Here is a 17,518-nt window from a genome sequence, read left to right as displayed (position 1 = left end):
GAACTTATATATATATATATATATATATATATATAATACGAGGAAATGTACAATAAATAATGTATGAGATTAATATATTATAGCTTTGAGGTAATTAATAACATTATGCATACATATTTAAGAACAGGTTTACCAATCTACACCTTATTCAGACTAGAAAAGGAAAAATGAAAAAAAATATGGTGAAAAATTTACTTTAATGTCAATTTTGGTATAAAGGCATTATTTTTTCAGTGTAATAAGAAACGAAACACTATCAATCAGACAATAATAAGAAACATGACAATAATAATAAAGTATTTAACTCGAATAAAATTTTATACTTATTTTTAACTATAAAAGTTGACAAAATGGAAGACGCTTTTTGGGAAAACATTTTCTAGTGGTAGCAAAGTTTATATTTTAATGTATAATTCTTTGTTAGGTAAATGTGATTTAAAGTTGATCTTACTACCATTACGTGTAAATGATTCAAAAGTTTATAAGAAATACTACTTCGTTCCAGCTCCCACGTGGTAAAGCTTTTGAAATGTTGGTAAAATTACCAAAATTTCTGAAAACTTTAGTTTTAAATTATCTACCACTCGATAAAGTATTTTGCAAAAACTTGTGGTATTTGGCAGCCCTGAGGGCGATATGTACAATAACAAATACTTACGATTTTGCCTTTGATACATTCGAAATGCTCAACATTCGCTGAACTTCAATTTGGCTTGTGCCATAATAAGACAATGCTGATACAACACCCTTGATGAATACATTCAGAAATGTGTATCTAGTAGTCAAATCTATGTCCATACTGTAATAAAAAAAACATGTGTAAATAAAAGAATATGGTGAATTACATTACTCTCTACGTTGAAAAATCGTAAGGGACGCTGTTTCGGGAGTTCAACTTAATGTTGCAACTTGCTTTGCTGCCTCAAAAACTATAAGACTTAGAAACTTGAAGTAATAAAAGTTTGTAGAAAAGTCTACAGGAATTACGATGTCATAAAAGAATATGACATTCGATGATTTGTTTGAGACTTATTAATTGTTAAACTTGTTGAAAAAAAATACCATACGGGCTGCTCTACAGGCCGTAAGAATGCAACTACAGAGTTTAAATTTAACATTCTGAAAGGGTCCCATTTCTTTCTCGTGCTCGAGTAGATTTCAATCAAAAATAGCAAATGAAGAGAATGATTACGTGTTGCCACATCGTTAACATTTACAGTGAAATTTGGAGAAAAAAAAATGAATGAAGAGCGATAAGAATCATTTCCTATTTAAATTGCTAAATTATCTCTCATTCATTCGTAAACGAGTAAAATTATCTCTCATTCATTACTTCTTATTGATTCACACACTTTGTGTTTATAAAGCTAAACTTCATTTTTTCTAGTTCAAATTAGTATTTTTAAAATCCTGGAAACTGTCGATTTCGTTATGGTTCACACGCTAGCGAAGTGTTCTTACATAAAGAAAAAAATAATTGTATATTTTGAATCCAAAATATTCTGTATTTTGTGGAAAATATTGATGTCTAAGAAGAAATTGACAATGAGGAATGAGAATAAACTATGGAGTGGGTGGAGCGAGCTGGAGATGGAATGTTCTAGTTCCTAAAAAATTTGATTGAGAATTATATTATTATTAATCAATGTATAATGCAAGCATATACACTTATTTCAAATTGCGGTAGACAACACAACGAAAAAAAGATAAACAATGATTAAAAAAAGCATTTAGTGTATTAATAAAAAATAAAGATATCACTTTAAAGTTTTGTATTCAATATGGTAGACTTTAGCTTCACAATGATTAATACAAGCAATTTGAAAAACAACGTAATGTCATAAAAATGACTTAAAATTTTAAAATCTTATATCCTTAGTCCCCTTTTTTTGTAATTAAAATGTTTGTAGATTTTTAATTTTTATTCAGTTCATTTTTTTTATGTTTAGAAGACTAAAAGAAACAATTTTAATTAATAGTTTTTTTAATTATTTAAAAACGTTTCTGGAAGAAAATAACAACTAGACAGAAAAAAAAAATTTTACGTTTCTTCGCCACCGACTAAATAAAATTAATTAAGGAAAAATAAGAACAGATTCCGAGAACATTATTAAAACAGAAAAGCTTTATGAATTAATTTTTAGAGAGGTGACATTTTTTTTCTTTGCTTTTTGTAATTTTTTTTAAATATTATTCAAAATTCTTTGTCTAAATTTAAATCAATAAGTAAAAAGCGATAAAATAATGCAAATTGAGGATTTGCTGAAATCTTAGTACCACATTTTTATTAAGGTCATGAACTAAATTTTTATGAATTAATCATGAAACAGTTTTTTAACGTGGTCGTTCTCTAAGAAATTTGAATAATAGTGTATAACGGTGTATAAATTTTTAACATTGTAGTTGAACATTTTGATTTTATGTACCTCATTGCTAAGGTTTAAAGTTTCATTTTTAGATTTCAACAAAACTATTTTTATAACTGTCATTAAACAGCTGACCCAATTTCGAGTTGACGACTACCTATATAATCAACTCCGTATCCTAGTAATTATGACCCCATTCCAGAAAGCAAGGAGCTCCTGGATCATGCATTGGTTGAAATTTGCCTTCGTGGAGAATTTTTTGATGGGACTTCTCTGCATTTGCGCTACATTTTTAGAGGAAGTCCACCCACGGTTAGCCTGATAGCAAGGGAACTCAACCCCATGACCGTATACCAATGAGGATATTTTACGTAAGCACTGTGGTCGGTGTGAGCCGGGTGCAGAATTCGTATCAACCAGTCATCCCTGTGATTCTTCCCTTATTGAGAGGTAGCACTCTATCAAAAAAATCTTAGATATTAGAAAAATCTTAGATATTATTTTTTTGCATCTTTCTCTCAATATACTCAGTGAATACTTTATCAGGATTATAAATTCCCTTCGTCTATGATTAAAATCGTTAATTTACAGAATACGTTTAAAATAACTTTAAGTAAATAATCTTACTTAAAAATGTCCAGTCTTTGACCATCGCGTGCACGCTTATAAATCTCGGACACACCTCCTGCTTCGTCAATGCCTTTTATGTATATTACAATGAAGCACAACAGCATCAACCCTGCTTGAAAAACATCTGTCCATAATACAGCTTTTAATCCGCCCTATGAAAATAAAGTATAATATTAACGAAGCATTTAAATTGATTGCAATAATCATAACAAAATGTAAAAGATTTCAAGCAAATAATGAATTCATCTTTGGTAATTTTCTGCTTAATCGTTTATAATTATAAAATACGAATGAAAAATAAGGAAAAAAATTAAATTCGCACAGGGAAGATATCTTTTAAAAAAAGCATCAAACATACAATAAAAATATATTCACGTGTCAAATCTACTCTTTCTATCAATTTTTGTCAACTTTTTTTTTTACCCTTTTCGTTTTTTTTTCCTCCATCTGTCGAGGGTGTCCCAAAATTCAAGCACGATTTCAAAATAGTGACAATTATGAAATGAATTTTTGATAACGAAAAAAGAAAGGAGTAAGAAAGTGTTGGGTAATTAAAAATCTATCTTTACAGAAAAGAACAGCGAAATAATCTGTCTTTCATTGTTAAGCAATGTTTAGGTCATTCGGTCATATAATTTCTCAATTTTTAGTCCAATCATGCAATTTAACACTATAAGACTGTATTCTTGTCGAAGCAATAAAGAAAAAAACAATGAAAATAAAATAAAAATATGGCCACCGAAGCCTACGTCTTCAGGGGGTACTAGCTCCGAAAGCCACAAAACCTTTTCTATTGAAAAAGCCAGACAAATGTCAAAACTTTCTCTTTCAGTACCCCAAAAGTTTTGTAAAAGTTCAGGAAAAATAAAAGAAATACAAAAAATCAAATCAGAAGAGAAATTTCATACAAAATCTTGAAAATATAATACAAAATGAAAATAGAAAAACTCACAGTAAACTGGTCCAACAGTATTCTTGTATTATGACAGCGCAAGCTTACCTCCCCAGTTCCTTAACCCTTTCGCGACGACTGTCACAAATACGTGCCAGCATAAAACCGTTTCAACCGGGGTAAAAATATGAAACTGGTTCTTTAGCAGTTTATTTCTGGACGGAGTTATAATGGTTTGATTTATTTAATTCACCATTACTTTGTTCAAAATAAAACTATTTAGTTATACTTTGAACAAACATTGATTATATATATGATTAAACTAACAGTAATTAAAGTAAAAGCAAAGTATGTCTATAAAATTAGCAACGACTACATTTAAGTTACAGTTTTTTATTTAATTACATCCTGATTCTGATTTCGTACGAATACTTTTCTGAATCATCCGTCTCCAAGGGGTTAAAAGTGGAACTGAGTACTTTATCATCGAATGTCAGCCACATTAACTCAATACTGTAACAGAAAATTTCACAGAAGATTGCGTATATGCCAGTAAAGTCATAGAGCCCATTTTCCTGATTTGAAATATTGTATACATGATCAACCGTAATTTTCAATTAAAACCTGTGTTTTCAATCGCAGTTACTACCTGTGCATATTTCAGGACACCTTGTAGACTTAAGAGCAAACACTTTCCAGTGATAGCATTTTTCTTAAGACAGAAGGGTGATATTACCAACAGAGCTCAGCTTCTTATACATCAGCACCTTCAAATAATACTGTATCATTCACCTGGTCGTAATTGATTTGTTATGGTAGAGCCTCCTATAGCTTCGACTGATTGCCGATTGAAAATGAAAGATTTAATTTGATACCTATAGCCCCTTAGATAAAAAGATAATTATCGTGGCTATTTAACGATCCTCTTCAGATAGATAGTGGATTCTTCATCTTCCACATTAAACTTCAAAGAATTATATAAAAGCAATTTCATATTTATTAAATAACTAATTAACCCTTTGCTCTAAATATTCTTTCGATGGTTATAGAAAACGGATGTAGCCACTTAGATTTATCATCTGTAACTACTCAATATTAACTTACTTACACCTGGAGCCCAATAAAGAAAATGGTAACTAAACTGCTTCATGTAAAAGTTTTAATGGTGAGATCAGTACCACTTAGCAAAAAAAAAAAATTCATTAATCAAATCGAATGAAGTCTTCTATAAAAATAAATTGAGCGTTATTTTCTCTCCATATTACGTTAGAATCATGCGTCTTTCTAGAAAATTTTATAAAAACTGTTTAATTAGGGTCCGTGGCAGGGATAGTCTGGTTGGCAGGGGGCTAGACCTACGTTTGTGAGAACGAGAGTTCGAATCCTGCCTTTCGAAGACTAATGGTGACAGGTCTGGTCACAAAGTCCTCCATGTTCAAATAACAAATCGATACCTCTGGTGGGGGGTACTGAATTAGCGATTGATCGTTCTCTGTTTCTGGTCAAAATTGCGATCTGTGAATGAATGAATGAATGTATGTATGAATGGGTCCGCCCCATAAACGGGCGTAGCAGAAGGTGAATTCTTTGCCATAAATGGCGTTACTGGAAAACAAGAAAAATCACACACAAGATTAGAGTCCACAACAACAAGATTAGAGTCCGTCTGAGATATTAAGCATTATAACAAAGGAATATTCACAAATTTATACGAATATTTTCAAATTTTTAACATAATGTTTAGGTTAAGGGAGGACCCCACCCTGAATATTTCAAAAATTCTAAAAAAAAAATTTATTGCATTTTTCGAATCTTCGTACCCTTCCTAATGTCTGTCTAAAACGATTTCTCGGTGCCTAACTTCTATTGAAAGTTATACCGGAAAATAGAGAGTCGTCGCTAAGTAGGTAGAAGGCCGGATTAGGAGGAGCGATATTTTTTTTGTGTCTCATCTATTCTGTTGACGGAGAAGATATATGGACCTGGAATTGCAGAATAAAGGTTAGTCATTACTAATTTAATAATATACTAGATTGAACGTAAGTCAAAACTAGCGTTTGTCAAAAATAGTCAAAAACGTAGTCAAAAATAGCTCAAAAAGAGCGTTTTTCTCAAAACGCTCTTTTTTGACCTGGTCTAACGTTTTTCTCATGATCTATACAACGAAATAAGCTGTTCTTTATTTTAAATTGCATAGAAATATATTCTTTGGAAAGCAGCATAAGATTTTTTTGAAATTTTTATATTTTTATATTTATACTTTAATGAATATTTTTTTAATGAAAAACTTAACTTTTTTTTTAAGTTACCGCCATTTTGGTAATTTTGCGAATATCAAAAAACCGCTATGCTACTTCTTAGATAATGTCTTTATGTTTCAGAAAATCTAAACAAAATCGTTTTCCTGTGTTTCAGGACTTCCAAATCCATGAGNTATAATGCTTTTTTAAATTTACTGTTGATTCTGTTGACGGAGAAGATATATGGATCTGAAATTGCAGAATAAAGGTTAGTCATTACTAATTTAATAATATAATAGATTGAACATAAGTCAAAACTTTAAACAAGTTTTTCTCAAAACGCTTTTTTTTGACCTGATCTAACGTTTTTCTCATGATCTATACAACGAAATAAGCTGTTCCTTATTTTAAATTACGTAGAAACATATTCTTCGGAAAGTATCATAAGATTTTTTTGATATTTTCATATTTCGATTTTGTATTAGTATTTTAATGAATATTTTTTTAATGAAAAACTTAAATTTTTTTTGAAGTTACCGCCATTTCGGTAATTTTGCGAATATCGAAAAACCGCTATGCTACTTCTTAAATAATGTCTTTATGTTTCAGAAAATCTAAACAAAATCGTTTTCCTGTGTTGCAGGACTTCTAAATCCATGAGGCCAGTGAGGTGCTACTTTTGTACCACCAATTTATTTTTTTGTTATTTTGTAAAAGAAAGAAATTTAAAATAGACTTAAATTGTAGCTAAATATCATAAAAAAAACAAGGAGTCGCTGCATTGTCTCCATTACTTAAAAAAATTCAAGAAAAACTTCAATATTTCACCATCTCAGGGTGGGGTCCCCCCTTAATGAATTTATTAAATTTGATAAAAAAAAAACAAAAAGCATAATAGAATGATGCAATAACTCAGAATTTATTCTTTCATAAATTCTGAGTTATTGAGCAAAAGAATAATTTTTTTAAAATTAAAATAAGAAGATCAAATAATTTATTTTCAGTATTTTCCTTTTCTTTTAAAAAAATCATTAATAGTATAAGGACGCCCAGTGGCTGAGTGGTAGCGCTTCGTGCTCCCATGCCACAGGTATGGGGTTCGATCCTCGGACCGGGCATGGTTGACTCAGCTTTTCAGTGGGTCGATAAATGAGTACCAAGCATGCTTGAGAACTAAACAATAGGGGTTCCACGTTCGGCTGATCATCTGACCTGACCTCCTGCACCCCAGAGCCCAAGGTCAAGAAAACTGAGATGAGCACAGTATGTCTTGGTCCTCTAGGGGCTGTCGCGCCACTGAGTTTAGTTTATTTTTTTTTAATAGTATAAGGCAAACGACTGGAACAGCCATAAATGATGCAATGAAAATTCTCCAAAATTCCAGGTTATTTCCTCATAAGTTTATTCCCTTATTTCAAAATCCCTATTTGCATTTCTAGTCGTGAATTGACACGGTAGTTGACATCATTCAATGATTCCCTTTCAGACTCTGAAGAGTTTGAAATCGGATAATTAGATCGGAAGTTTGTGAAAATTATGCGGAATTTCAGTTCCAGTAGTAATGCTACTTACCAAAGTACAATAAAGAGTGCACACAACACCAATCACAGTTATTGACAACTCCAAAGATAGATCCGTAACAGCATTGAGAGCTAAGGCTGGAGCATACAAAACAACAGACATAAAGACTATCTGAAAAGTGAACAATTTTATTATTATGAAACCAAAATAGTCCTAAGTTTCAAACTTCATAAAAAAAATTCTTACAAACCATATTTATATTGAACAAGGCTGACACAAGAAATCTTGTTTTTCTTCCAAATCGAAGCTCAAGATACTGAAAAGGAAAAATTGTCAACTGACGTATTTGAATTTTAAAATAAATTATTTTTTCAATTCATATCGCAATAAGTAAATGCAGGCTAATAGTTGTATCACATGATATTCCTGAAAATATGTGTTTCAGTAGTCACTATTGAAAAATATGGACTTCCTGAAAACTATATCCCCAGCTTTTCGCGCAAAAACACCAAACATAAACAAGTTTTGTTGCTTTCACACATTTTAGCATTAAGTGCGCTTTTTCATCCATTTATTTACTTGTATTTTACACCTACATCTTACAAACACTGATATTTTTCAGTACACCGATGGATCGAAGACCCAGCCTTTCTTTTATGCTTTTCAGAAAAAACAGAAACTACAATTAGTGGAAGGTGTGGTAATACCTTGTTTCTAAAACTCGAAGGCCTTTTGGAACTAAACTACTCAACTTAGAAACTGTCTGATTTGACCAAGATATTCCTTGTTTAGTTGTATACAATATATCATTCTCAAAAAGTCATAAATGTACTGCTTTTTCTATAAATTATTTTTTTTCTGAAAAAAAATTAAACCTACCCCACTAGTTTACCTCACAAATGGGTTGCTCTTTGTTAACTATATGGGGAATTTAGAAATACTAGAGTTTCAGTGAAAAAATATCACGTATTTCTATTTTAAATGTCAATTTAAGAAAATTATGCATGGAATTTACTTGCAATGTAGTCAAAGGGCCTACTGAAGGGGCAGAGCGTTAAGCGAGAGAGGTACAATAGTCCCGGGGCCAGGGACGGTTGAGGGTCAGACAAAACTTCTTTACGAAAAATATAGTGTTTATTAATTTTTTTCAAAAGAATGGCCGAGAATTTCTTTACATCTTTACAAAAACTACATTTTTGTAAAAAGTTTCTTTTAAACTTCTACAAAATATAAAAATAAGGCTTTTTGCGTTTTGAGGATGGGACTTGGAATGAGTTTTGTTCTGGGGCCCATAAAATCTTTGTTTAGCCTTGAATATATAGTTACTATTTTCTTCTGTTGCGCTGCCTTGTGAGCTCAGCTTAGATTTCAAGCTCTAGGGGGTGATGACCAGACAAGAATCTGTTTTTACCACGCAAGCAGAGGTTATCGAAACAAAACGAAACAGAAAAATGTTACCTATCGTCCTAAGTCATTGTTTGTTAGGGTGTGAATCCTTAGTAAACGTATAATAAGCTGGACTAAAAGTAGTTTTTGTAATTGGAATGACCAATAAATAAGGAGCTTAAAAACAAGAGAACATTATTAAGTTGACACAGTAAACAAACTTACCAACACAGACGCCGTGATTTAACAAACAACAACAACACGCCGAATATGGTGCGTCTTTCTTCTTGGCTTATTCAAAAGTTTGTCTGCTGGAAAACAGAGCTAATTTCGGCAAAATGGTACCCAGTTTTACCCTACTACAAAGTTTCACTACTCCACCCGGTTTTACCCCACTCTCCCCTATATTCGCGAGTGCTCCCTCAGATATATGTAGCATTCCTGGCAAGAGTGACAATATTGGTTCACTGCAGAGGGAGTTTACATTACACCACCTAGAACAGAGAATGCCTTCGCACGGGCAGCCGTAAACAAGAAAAACCGATCCTTAGTGATCCTTGCGAAGGTTTTCTTTTTTCAAGGAGGTGTTAATTTACCTCATACCTTGTTAGTGTAGCCTTGTCTACATCAAGCAAACCAAACGCTCTTTAAAATTTAAATTAGAGGAACATACAGATAAGTCAAGCATCAAGAATTCGGTACCTCATCTCGTGTTGCACATTGTTGTAACCTTGAGCATCAATTTTATTTCTATAAAACCCCAAAATTCTTTCCACCCTAGTCATATAAGCTAATCTTGATTCTCTGGAATCTTGATTCATTCATTTGAATGCAGATTCCTTTCTTAATGACTTTCATTCCTCACGCTATCCTCGATAGCGCTTGGAAATGCACCCTCCCCTTATTGGCTTCACGGCTACCGTGGTCTTTCAAGTTTTGTTTCGCACTGTTGTCTAATTTTTCATTTCTAGTTTGCAGCTTAGCGTTTTGTTTTTCAAATCTGTTTTGTTTTATTCATTTACGTCCAGTGAGTCTTGAGTATGGGACTCTCTATTTGAGCACTCGGAATATCTCCACTTTCTCCCTTTTTTAATCTATGAAGCAAATGAAGTGTTTACTTAATTAAATATATTGCTTCGTTAATTTAGATATTTATTCGAGCAAATAACACTAAAAAACTTTTTTAAAAAACATTCGCTTTTTAAACATGACACGCGATTTAGCTAGCTGATGTATATCATGGTCACTTCAAAGTTGAAAGGATAATTTTGAGGTTAAGTATCATGTGATAGTCGAAATTAGAAACGTTTACCACAGAGAGACAACTTATTTCTGCACGAAAAATACATTTGGCTCTGTGATAAAATTTTTCATGTTTAGCTGCTTACTTAAATCTTATTAAAAAATTCCATCATGTTTTCTACAGCATTCCGTTCAAAAATTTATGCCGTTCGTTTATTTTAATATAAAAAAAACTTTAAAAGAAAATCTCAAAAATTTTAACAATGCGCGTTAATTAATCTCCTAAAAATACCTGATAAGCATAAACAATTCTGAAAGTTCAAATCCAATATTATAAATATTTTTTTAAAGTATAAAATATGCTCCTATAAATTTAGAAATATAAAAAAAAGTAAAATCTTACGAAATACAATTTTTTCTTTCAAAATAACGAAAACTTTTTTAAAAAAAGAAGGTATTGATTTTGAAAAAAGTTTTTTCGAATATGCATACATGAACAAAACATTTTTCAGCGTAGCTTAAAAAACATGTTTGAGGAAATATTTTTTTTTTCGATATTGCTTATTTACGACATTTTTGACTTCCAGGGATTTGGCTATGATTAACATCAAATTCTGTTAAGATTAGAATCCATGTATAAATGAGAGCCGAATTCTTAGTTGATGCAAAAAATAAAAAATATTTTCGAATTTGTAGTTTCTTTTTTTTTAATTTTTTAATCTGTTTTAATCTATGCGTTTATATTTAAAAGCATTTCTGAACAATTAACACGATAGTAACGTTTTCAAACTCTTAGACTGCTCGATTTGTAGTTATATTTTCCTTAAAAAGTCTTCTAAAAGTAAGAATCATGAAAAAAATTTCATTTTATGTAAATAAAATTAAATTGGTGAATTTTCAACAATTTAAGAATATTGTAAAATATGCTTATTACAAAGTTCTGCCTTTAGCGCACAATAAATCAGGGAAAAACACCAATATATTATTTCTATGTTAACAGATTTGTATTCAAAATGTATAAAACTTTTTAAGGAAAGCAAACGAAAAGATTTCCGAATAACAATTGTGACATTAAATAACCCAGCAACTTTCAAACTGCTTTCTTTAAAGATTTTATTTCAAATTCTTGCAACACACTTTAAAATAAAATTTTTATAAAATGAAAATATCAGGACTGAAACTAAATAAACTCGATTCTGTACTTCCCCATTTCGCCGGAACAAGTGATCAAGTTGACAATGAAAAGTCACCGGATTAACGTAAATCCAACTATTTATTTTTTAGTGATGTCTATTTAAAAAAAAAAATTTAGTTTACTTGTGCCGGCGAAATGGAAAAGTACCCTCGATTCCTATAAATTACACGCAATATTTTATTTCTTACTTTTTCGTGCAAAGCCATAAAAAGTTTTTATTCTTAAATTTTATTAAAACTATTTTATTGCCATGTATAATAAATTTCTTACCTCATTTGTAGTAGGTACTTTAGTTCGGAAATACACAGGGATAAATATGACCAAAGCCAAGTAAGTACTAACAGTATACTAGCGAAATGAATAAGTACCAACAACTTGATTATAAACTATTTTATTGGTATGTATAATGAATTTCTTACCACAATTGTAGCAGGTACTTTAGTTTGGAAACAAGCAGGAATAAATATAACAGAGGACAAGTTAGTACCAACAAATTGAGTAAGTATCAACAATTTGTTTTATAAACTATTTTATTGCTTAGTTTAATAAATTTTTTACTTCATTTGTAGTAGATACTTTAGTTTGGAAATACACAGGGATATATATAACCGAAACCAAGTAAGTACTAACAGTATACTAACGAAATGAATAAGTACCAACAACTTGATTATAAACTATTTTATTGGTATGCATAATGAATTTCTTACCACAATTGTAGCAGGTACTTTAGTTTGGAAACAAGCAAGGATAAATATAACAGAGGACAAGTTAGTACCAACAAATTGAGTAAGTACCAACAATTTGTTTTATAAACTATTTTATTGCTTAATTTAATAAATTTCTTACTTCATTTGTAGTAGATACCTTAGTTTGGAAATATACAGGGATATATATGACCGAAGTCAAGTAAAATACTGAAAATATACCAACGAATTGAATAAGTACCAACAATTTGATTATAAACTATTTTACTGCTATGTATAATAAATTTCTTAACTGATTTGTAGAACATACTTTAGTTTGGATGGTAGATTTCTAGTAGGTACTTTAGTACAAGAATAAATACGACAAAAGCTAAGTAAGTACCAATAATTCATTTTTATTTTTTGAAATGCCGGATGCTATTTAGGCAAAATATGAAATAATCGTCCTGATGAGGTTGTTATGTAAATGATGTGCATGTTACTGAGAATGACCGAAGTCGGTGGTTGTTGACTTTCACCGGTGAATGTTGATAATCAAATTAGTTGCTTTGGTGAATGTCCAAAATATTTATTACATCCGATTTGATATTAATTTATTCGTGGATATAATTACATTTATTCGATATTTTAATACTTACTGACGATAGATTAGAAGAAACATCAGTGTAGGGTATACCGGGCAGTGGCACTTGACCTTAAAAAAACAGTGTAAGGTATACCGGGCAATGGCACTTAACCAGATCTAGTATGACTAGACCTTTGGTAAATGTCCGAAATGTATACTAGGTCTAGTGCCACTTTTTCTATAGCTTAAATATTTAAAAAAAATTAAACAAATCTTTTGAATCAATTTTAAACTGATAACGAAATTATTTCTTTAAGATTAAAAAAATAATAATAAAAACTGCGCCAGATAAGAGTAATTGAAGTAGTTGCCTTATACTGCGCATATGCGGAAAAAAATTTAAAAAAAATTATCAAAGTGCATCTAAAAGTGGATGAATATTCCAAGACATGGTCATAACAGAAGCCAAGTAAGTGCCAACAATAAACCAACAAATAGAGGAAGTATCAATAATATGATTATAAACTATTTTATTGTTAAGTATAATAAATTTCTTACCTCATAGGCAGTAAATACGTAATTTATAATAAATTTCTTACCACACTTATAGTAGATACTTTAGTTTGGAAATTTACAGAAATAAATATAACAGAAGCCAAGCAAGTACCAACACTACACCAACAATTTGATTATAGACTATTTTATTATTATTTATAATATATTTCTTACCTCATTTGTAGTAGATACTTTAGTTTGGAAATACACAGGGATGAATATAACAGAAGCCAAGTAGGTACCAACAATGGTTGAAACAATCATCATTGCACGTTGAAGACCAAAACGGTAAATTTCAGCAGGATGGCTTAGCATCGTAAAAGCTGATAACATAGTTACGGTAATAGAAATTATAACAGGAAATTTTGACATTCCTCTGCCTGCCATTAAAAATTCTTCTGTTGTTCTCTTTTGTTTTCCAGTTACCTGAACATATATTCCAATTGCAAGTGAAATTAGCAGCGAGATCGCGATCACTGAAAGATCAACAGCTCCTAATTGATATTTCATCGGCATATTTGTTCTGTGAAGTACCTTTAACTAAAGCACAATTGAAAATTTATAAATTGGAACAAACTATTTTTAATGTTCAATTTCCAACAATCATGTACATCACAAATCATTTGAAGCTTGTCAGAATTAGACTTTATGACTAACTGATTCATTCAAAAACTTCCGTTTATCAATGTGATGAAAGTAAATAAATCTCACTCAAGGATGAACTATTGTTATCACTGATATGAACAGTTTCATAACTTTCGAATCACTATCATTTAATTATGTCACAAAGCATTCACAACTTAAGATAACGCTCTTCATTAAATATAGGTATAAATTGTTAGTTCGTCTTTCGACGGGCTGCACACCTCTTCCTTAGTTTCATAGTGCTCAACTTGCACTTTATTTTGTTTGGCTGTGCAAAGACTGTTCTGATTGACTATAAATTACGAAGGTGTGTACAGAAATGTACACGAAATACACTAGAATAAGAAAATTCGATACTTAGTAATAAAATTATCAACTGTTAAACTTGAAGTAAAGAAAAAAAACTATGTTGCCCGATCTACCGCCTGCTGAAATGCATCTACAGAGATGAAATTCGGTGCACTGAAAAGGAAATTTGTCAATAATAAACTTTCCGCAATTTTTTTTTACTTCGGAATTTTAGTTTGTTCGGAAATATTGTTGTTGTTGTTAATTTACGTCGCACTAGAGCTGCACAATGGGCTGTTGACGACGATTTGTGAAACATCCCGGAGGATGATCCGAAGACATGCCATCACAATTTTGATCCTCTGCGGAGGGGACGGAAATATTGTAAATTTAATTTTTTTTTCAAGTGAATTTTCTTCTTTCTTTCTTTATTTTTTTTGCTTTAAATAATGTTATTTATTCATTATTGTCGAAAAATTAATACTTCTCTCTATCATCATTTTATCAAAAGTCTGGAAATGGTTGTCGCGCAGTGGACAGATCGTTAAGACACGGTCTCTAACAGATCACCGAAGTCAAGCATCACTGGCTGCGGTCAATATGCGGTTGGATGACCACTTTGATCAGTCTGTGAAGGGATCAAGGGTGTGCAGTACTGGTCCTCGTCAAACAGTTCAACCATAAAGTGCTCGATTTCGCGCGCAGGTCGTCAGGTTACTGAAGCAGGGGTGCTACTCCATCGGCAGAGGATCAAAATTGTGATGACTTGTCTTCGGATCTTCGTCAGGGATGGTCCCGCAGTGGACTGATCGTTTAGACACGGTTCCCAGCAGATCACCGAAGTCAAGCATCACTGGCTGCGGTGAGTGTGCGGGTGGGTGACCCACTTTGATCTGTTTGCGTAGGGACCGAGGGTGTGCGGTATTGGTCCTCGTTAAACTGTGCTACCGTAAAGTGCTCGACTTCACGTGCAGGTCGTCGGGCTACCGAAGCGGGGGTGCCATCCCCTCTGCGGAGGATCAAAATTGTGATGGCATGTCTTCGGATCATCCTCAGGGATGTTTCCCAGACCGTCGCCAATAGCCCATTGTGCAGCTCTAGTGCGACGTAAATGAACTACCAACTACCAACCAACTTCGTCAGGGATGTTTCACAGATCGTCGTCAACAGCCCTTTGTTCGGTCAAACACTCTATAGAGGCAAGGTTGCGGATTTGAATCCCGCCGAATCCTTGATGTGTTTTGTGCTGTCTTTCCCTAAATTGAGCTATGTGCTTTTCAACAAAAAAGCCGTTCTTTGTACCAAGCCCACAGGCCTACGTATTACGTATAATTTAGAAAATAAATGAAGTCACCGACGAACGTCAGACTATCAGTCCACGAACTTGTAAAGATCAGATAAGACATTTTAACTTACAAATAATCCTGTAGAGTCTTTAAGTGTATGTATTTAAAATGTTAATTTTTATTAAACCTTTCATGTCTTATCAATACCTTCTGATATTTATGTCACCAAAGTTATATTGGAAAAATGTAACCACTTCACAAAACAATACATAAATAGATTGCGTAATGTACTGTTGTAAAAAATTTTCGAATATCTATTTCTTTCTGTAGTGGAGAAGGTAGTAGTAGTACATTTACGTCGCACCATAGCTGCAGAATGGGCTATTGGTGATGGTTTGAAAAACATTCCTGAGGATGATCCGAGGGTCCGTCAGAATTTTGCTCCGATCCGGCTCCCCTGAGTAGGTAGTTTGACAACCTGCACGACGTAGAGCACTTTAAGGTTAGAACAGTTTAACAAGGACCGATACCTACAAGCAAATCAAAATGGTCACTCACCCCCTCACTGACCGCAACCAGTGATGCTTGACTTCGGTGATCTACTGTGAACAGTGTCTTTACGATCAGTCCACTGCGGGACTTAACAGTTTAGATTAAAATAAACAACAACAAAAAGTTAGGAAAAACTGTTAAGATAAATAAATGCAGAATATTAAAAACTGATTATTAGAATTTAAAAATAAAAAAAAGGTTTGGATAATTACTTTGCTAATTTTAAATACCATTGCGAACAGAAAACAATGCTATGAAGAAAAATAAAACAACCTTAAAGTTATTAATTAAATTTGATTAAAAAAAGGGAGCATATTAGTATTAACAGTTTATTAAGTTACAAAAGGGATATTGGTGACGGTCTGGGAAACATCTCTGAGGATGATCCTCTATGATGGTGCGTGCAAATTGGAGATCCTTATTGTAGAACAGGTTAACAAGAAACAACATCGCAAACCCTCGATCCCGTCGCATGCTGGTCAAAGTGGTCACCCACCCTGTCACTGACAGCATCAAGTGATGCTTGACTTCGGTGATCTACTGGAATCACTAGGGTGGAACTTGTGTTTGCAAGAAGAAAGCTAATTCGCTAATCGAGGTGACAAGACTTTAAAAAAGCAAGGCTGACAAAAAAGAAATAAGCACGCAACTTTAATTATTATTATTCTTTTCGACATGTAAGTTGTTCATGGGTGCACTTAGTGTTGTTTAATAAATGTTTTTTTTTTATTTTTTATGTTTCGGTTTTTCCAATTGCATCGAATCAAAATATTGGTGATTCTACTAGTCTGGGACATAAGACTGCTCGTCAAATTTCCAGACAAGAGGAGCATCCTAAATTGAAAGAATAATTAAGGCATAATATTACAATCAAAATAAAAGTTGCGTTTTTCTTATTTTTTCACATGCATTATTATTATTTTTTGTTATGTTTTATTTTTTGTTATTTTTTGTTGTTTTGTTTTTGTGGTAAATTTGACATTTAGGAAAAATAAAAAATAACTATTAACACTTATTACTATACATATACAACAGAAATGCATGGGAAAGAAAAACTATCTAACATTACATCATAAATCTAAATGTGAATTTAATATATATAAAGTGAATACCTAACTCTATCACCCGATTTTACTTCCTGGCAGTAGGGGCAACTTCAAAATTTTAAATTGAAACTCCTATTTGGTATTGCAGATTCGGAGTTTTACGGAAAAAGCTTCCCGATTTGACACACTGGTAAGTTGGAAATTAATTTCTTCATTCGTTACAAATTTTACACGATATTATTTATATATATTATGTAAATGTAATATATTATGTTGTTGTTCATTTACGTCGCACTAGAGCTGCCCAATGGGCTATTGGCGACGGTCTGGGAAACATCCCGGAGGATGATCCGAAGACATGCCATCACAATTTTGATCCTCTGCGGAGGGGATGGCACCCCCGCT

The 17,518-nt window shown here is 32.2% G+C and overlaps 1 protein-coding gene across 2 annotated transcripts in view; it reads right to left on the bottom strand.

Annotated features, from left to right (window-relative positions):
- LOC107448601 (putative sodium-dependent multivitamin transporter) overlaps nucleotides 1–14,542 on the bottom strand; it is a 46,878-nt gene extending 32,336 nt beyond the window's left edge. Inside the window, exons 1-5 of one of the 2 annotated variants that reach the window (XM_043048909.2) lie at nucleotides 13,471–14,540; nucleotides 7,900–7,965; nucleotides 7,701–7,820; nucleotides 2,994–3,148; nucleotides 659–799 (exon numbers count right to left, since the gene is read on the bottom strand). In XM_043048909.2, coding sequence (XP_042904843.1) covers nucleotides 659–799; nucleotides 2,994–3,148; nucleotides 7,701–7,820; nucleotides 7,900–7,965; nucleotides 13,471–13,812 — 824 coding nt within the window. In that variant the 5' untranslated portion in view covers nucleotides 13,813–14,540. Of the gene's footprint in view, nucleotides 1–658; nucleotides 800–2,993; nucleotides 3,149–7,700; nucleotides 7,821–7,899; nucleotides 7,966–13,470 lie in introns of both variants that reach the window. The other variant, XM_043048910.2, reaches the window with a different exon arrangement.
- Between the last annotated feature and the right edge of the window lie 2,976 nt (nucleotides 14,543–17,518).

This window comes from Parasteatoda tepidariorum, chromosome 8 (genome assembly GCF_043381705.1).
Source record: "Parasteatoda tepidariorum isolate YZ-2023 chromosome 8, CAS_Ptep_4.0, whole genome shotgun sequence".
Taxonomy (NCBI): domain Eukaryota; kingdom Metazoa; phylum Arthropoda; class Arachnida; order Araneae; family Theridiidae; genus Parasteatoda; species Parasteatoda tepidariorum.
The sequence above is the reverse complement of the archived record's forward strand: the minus strand, read 5'-3'. Positions and strand labels throughout refer to the sequence as shown.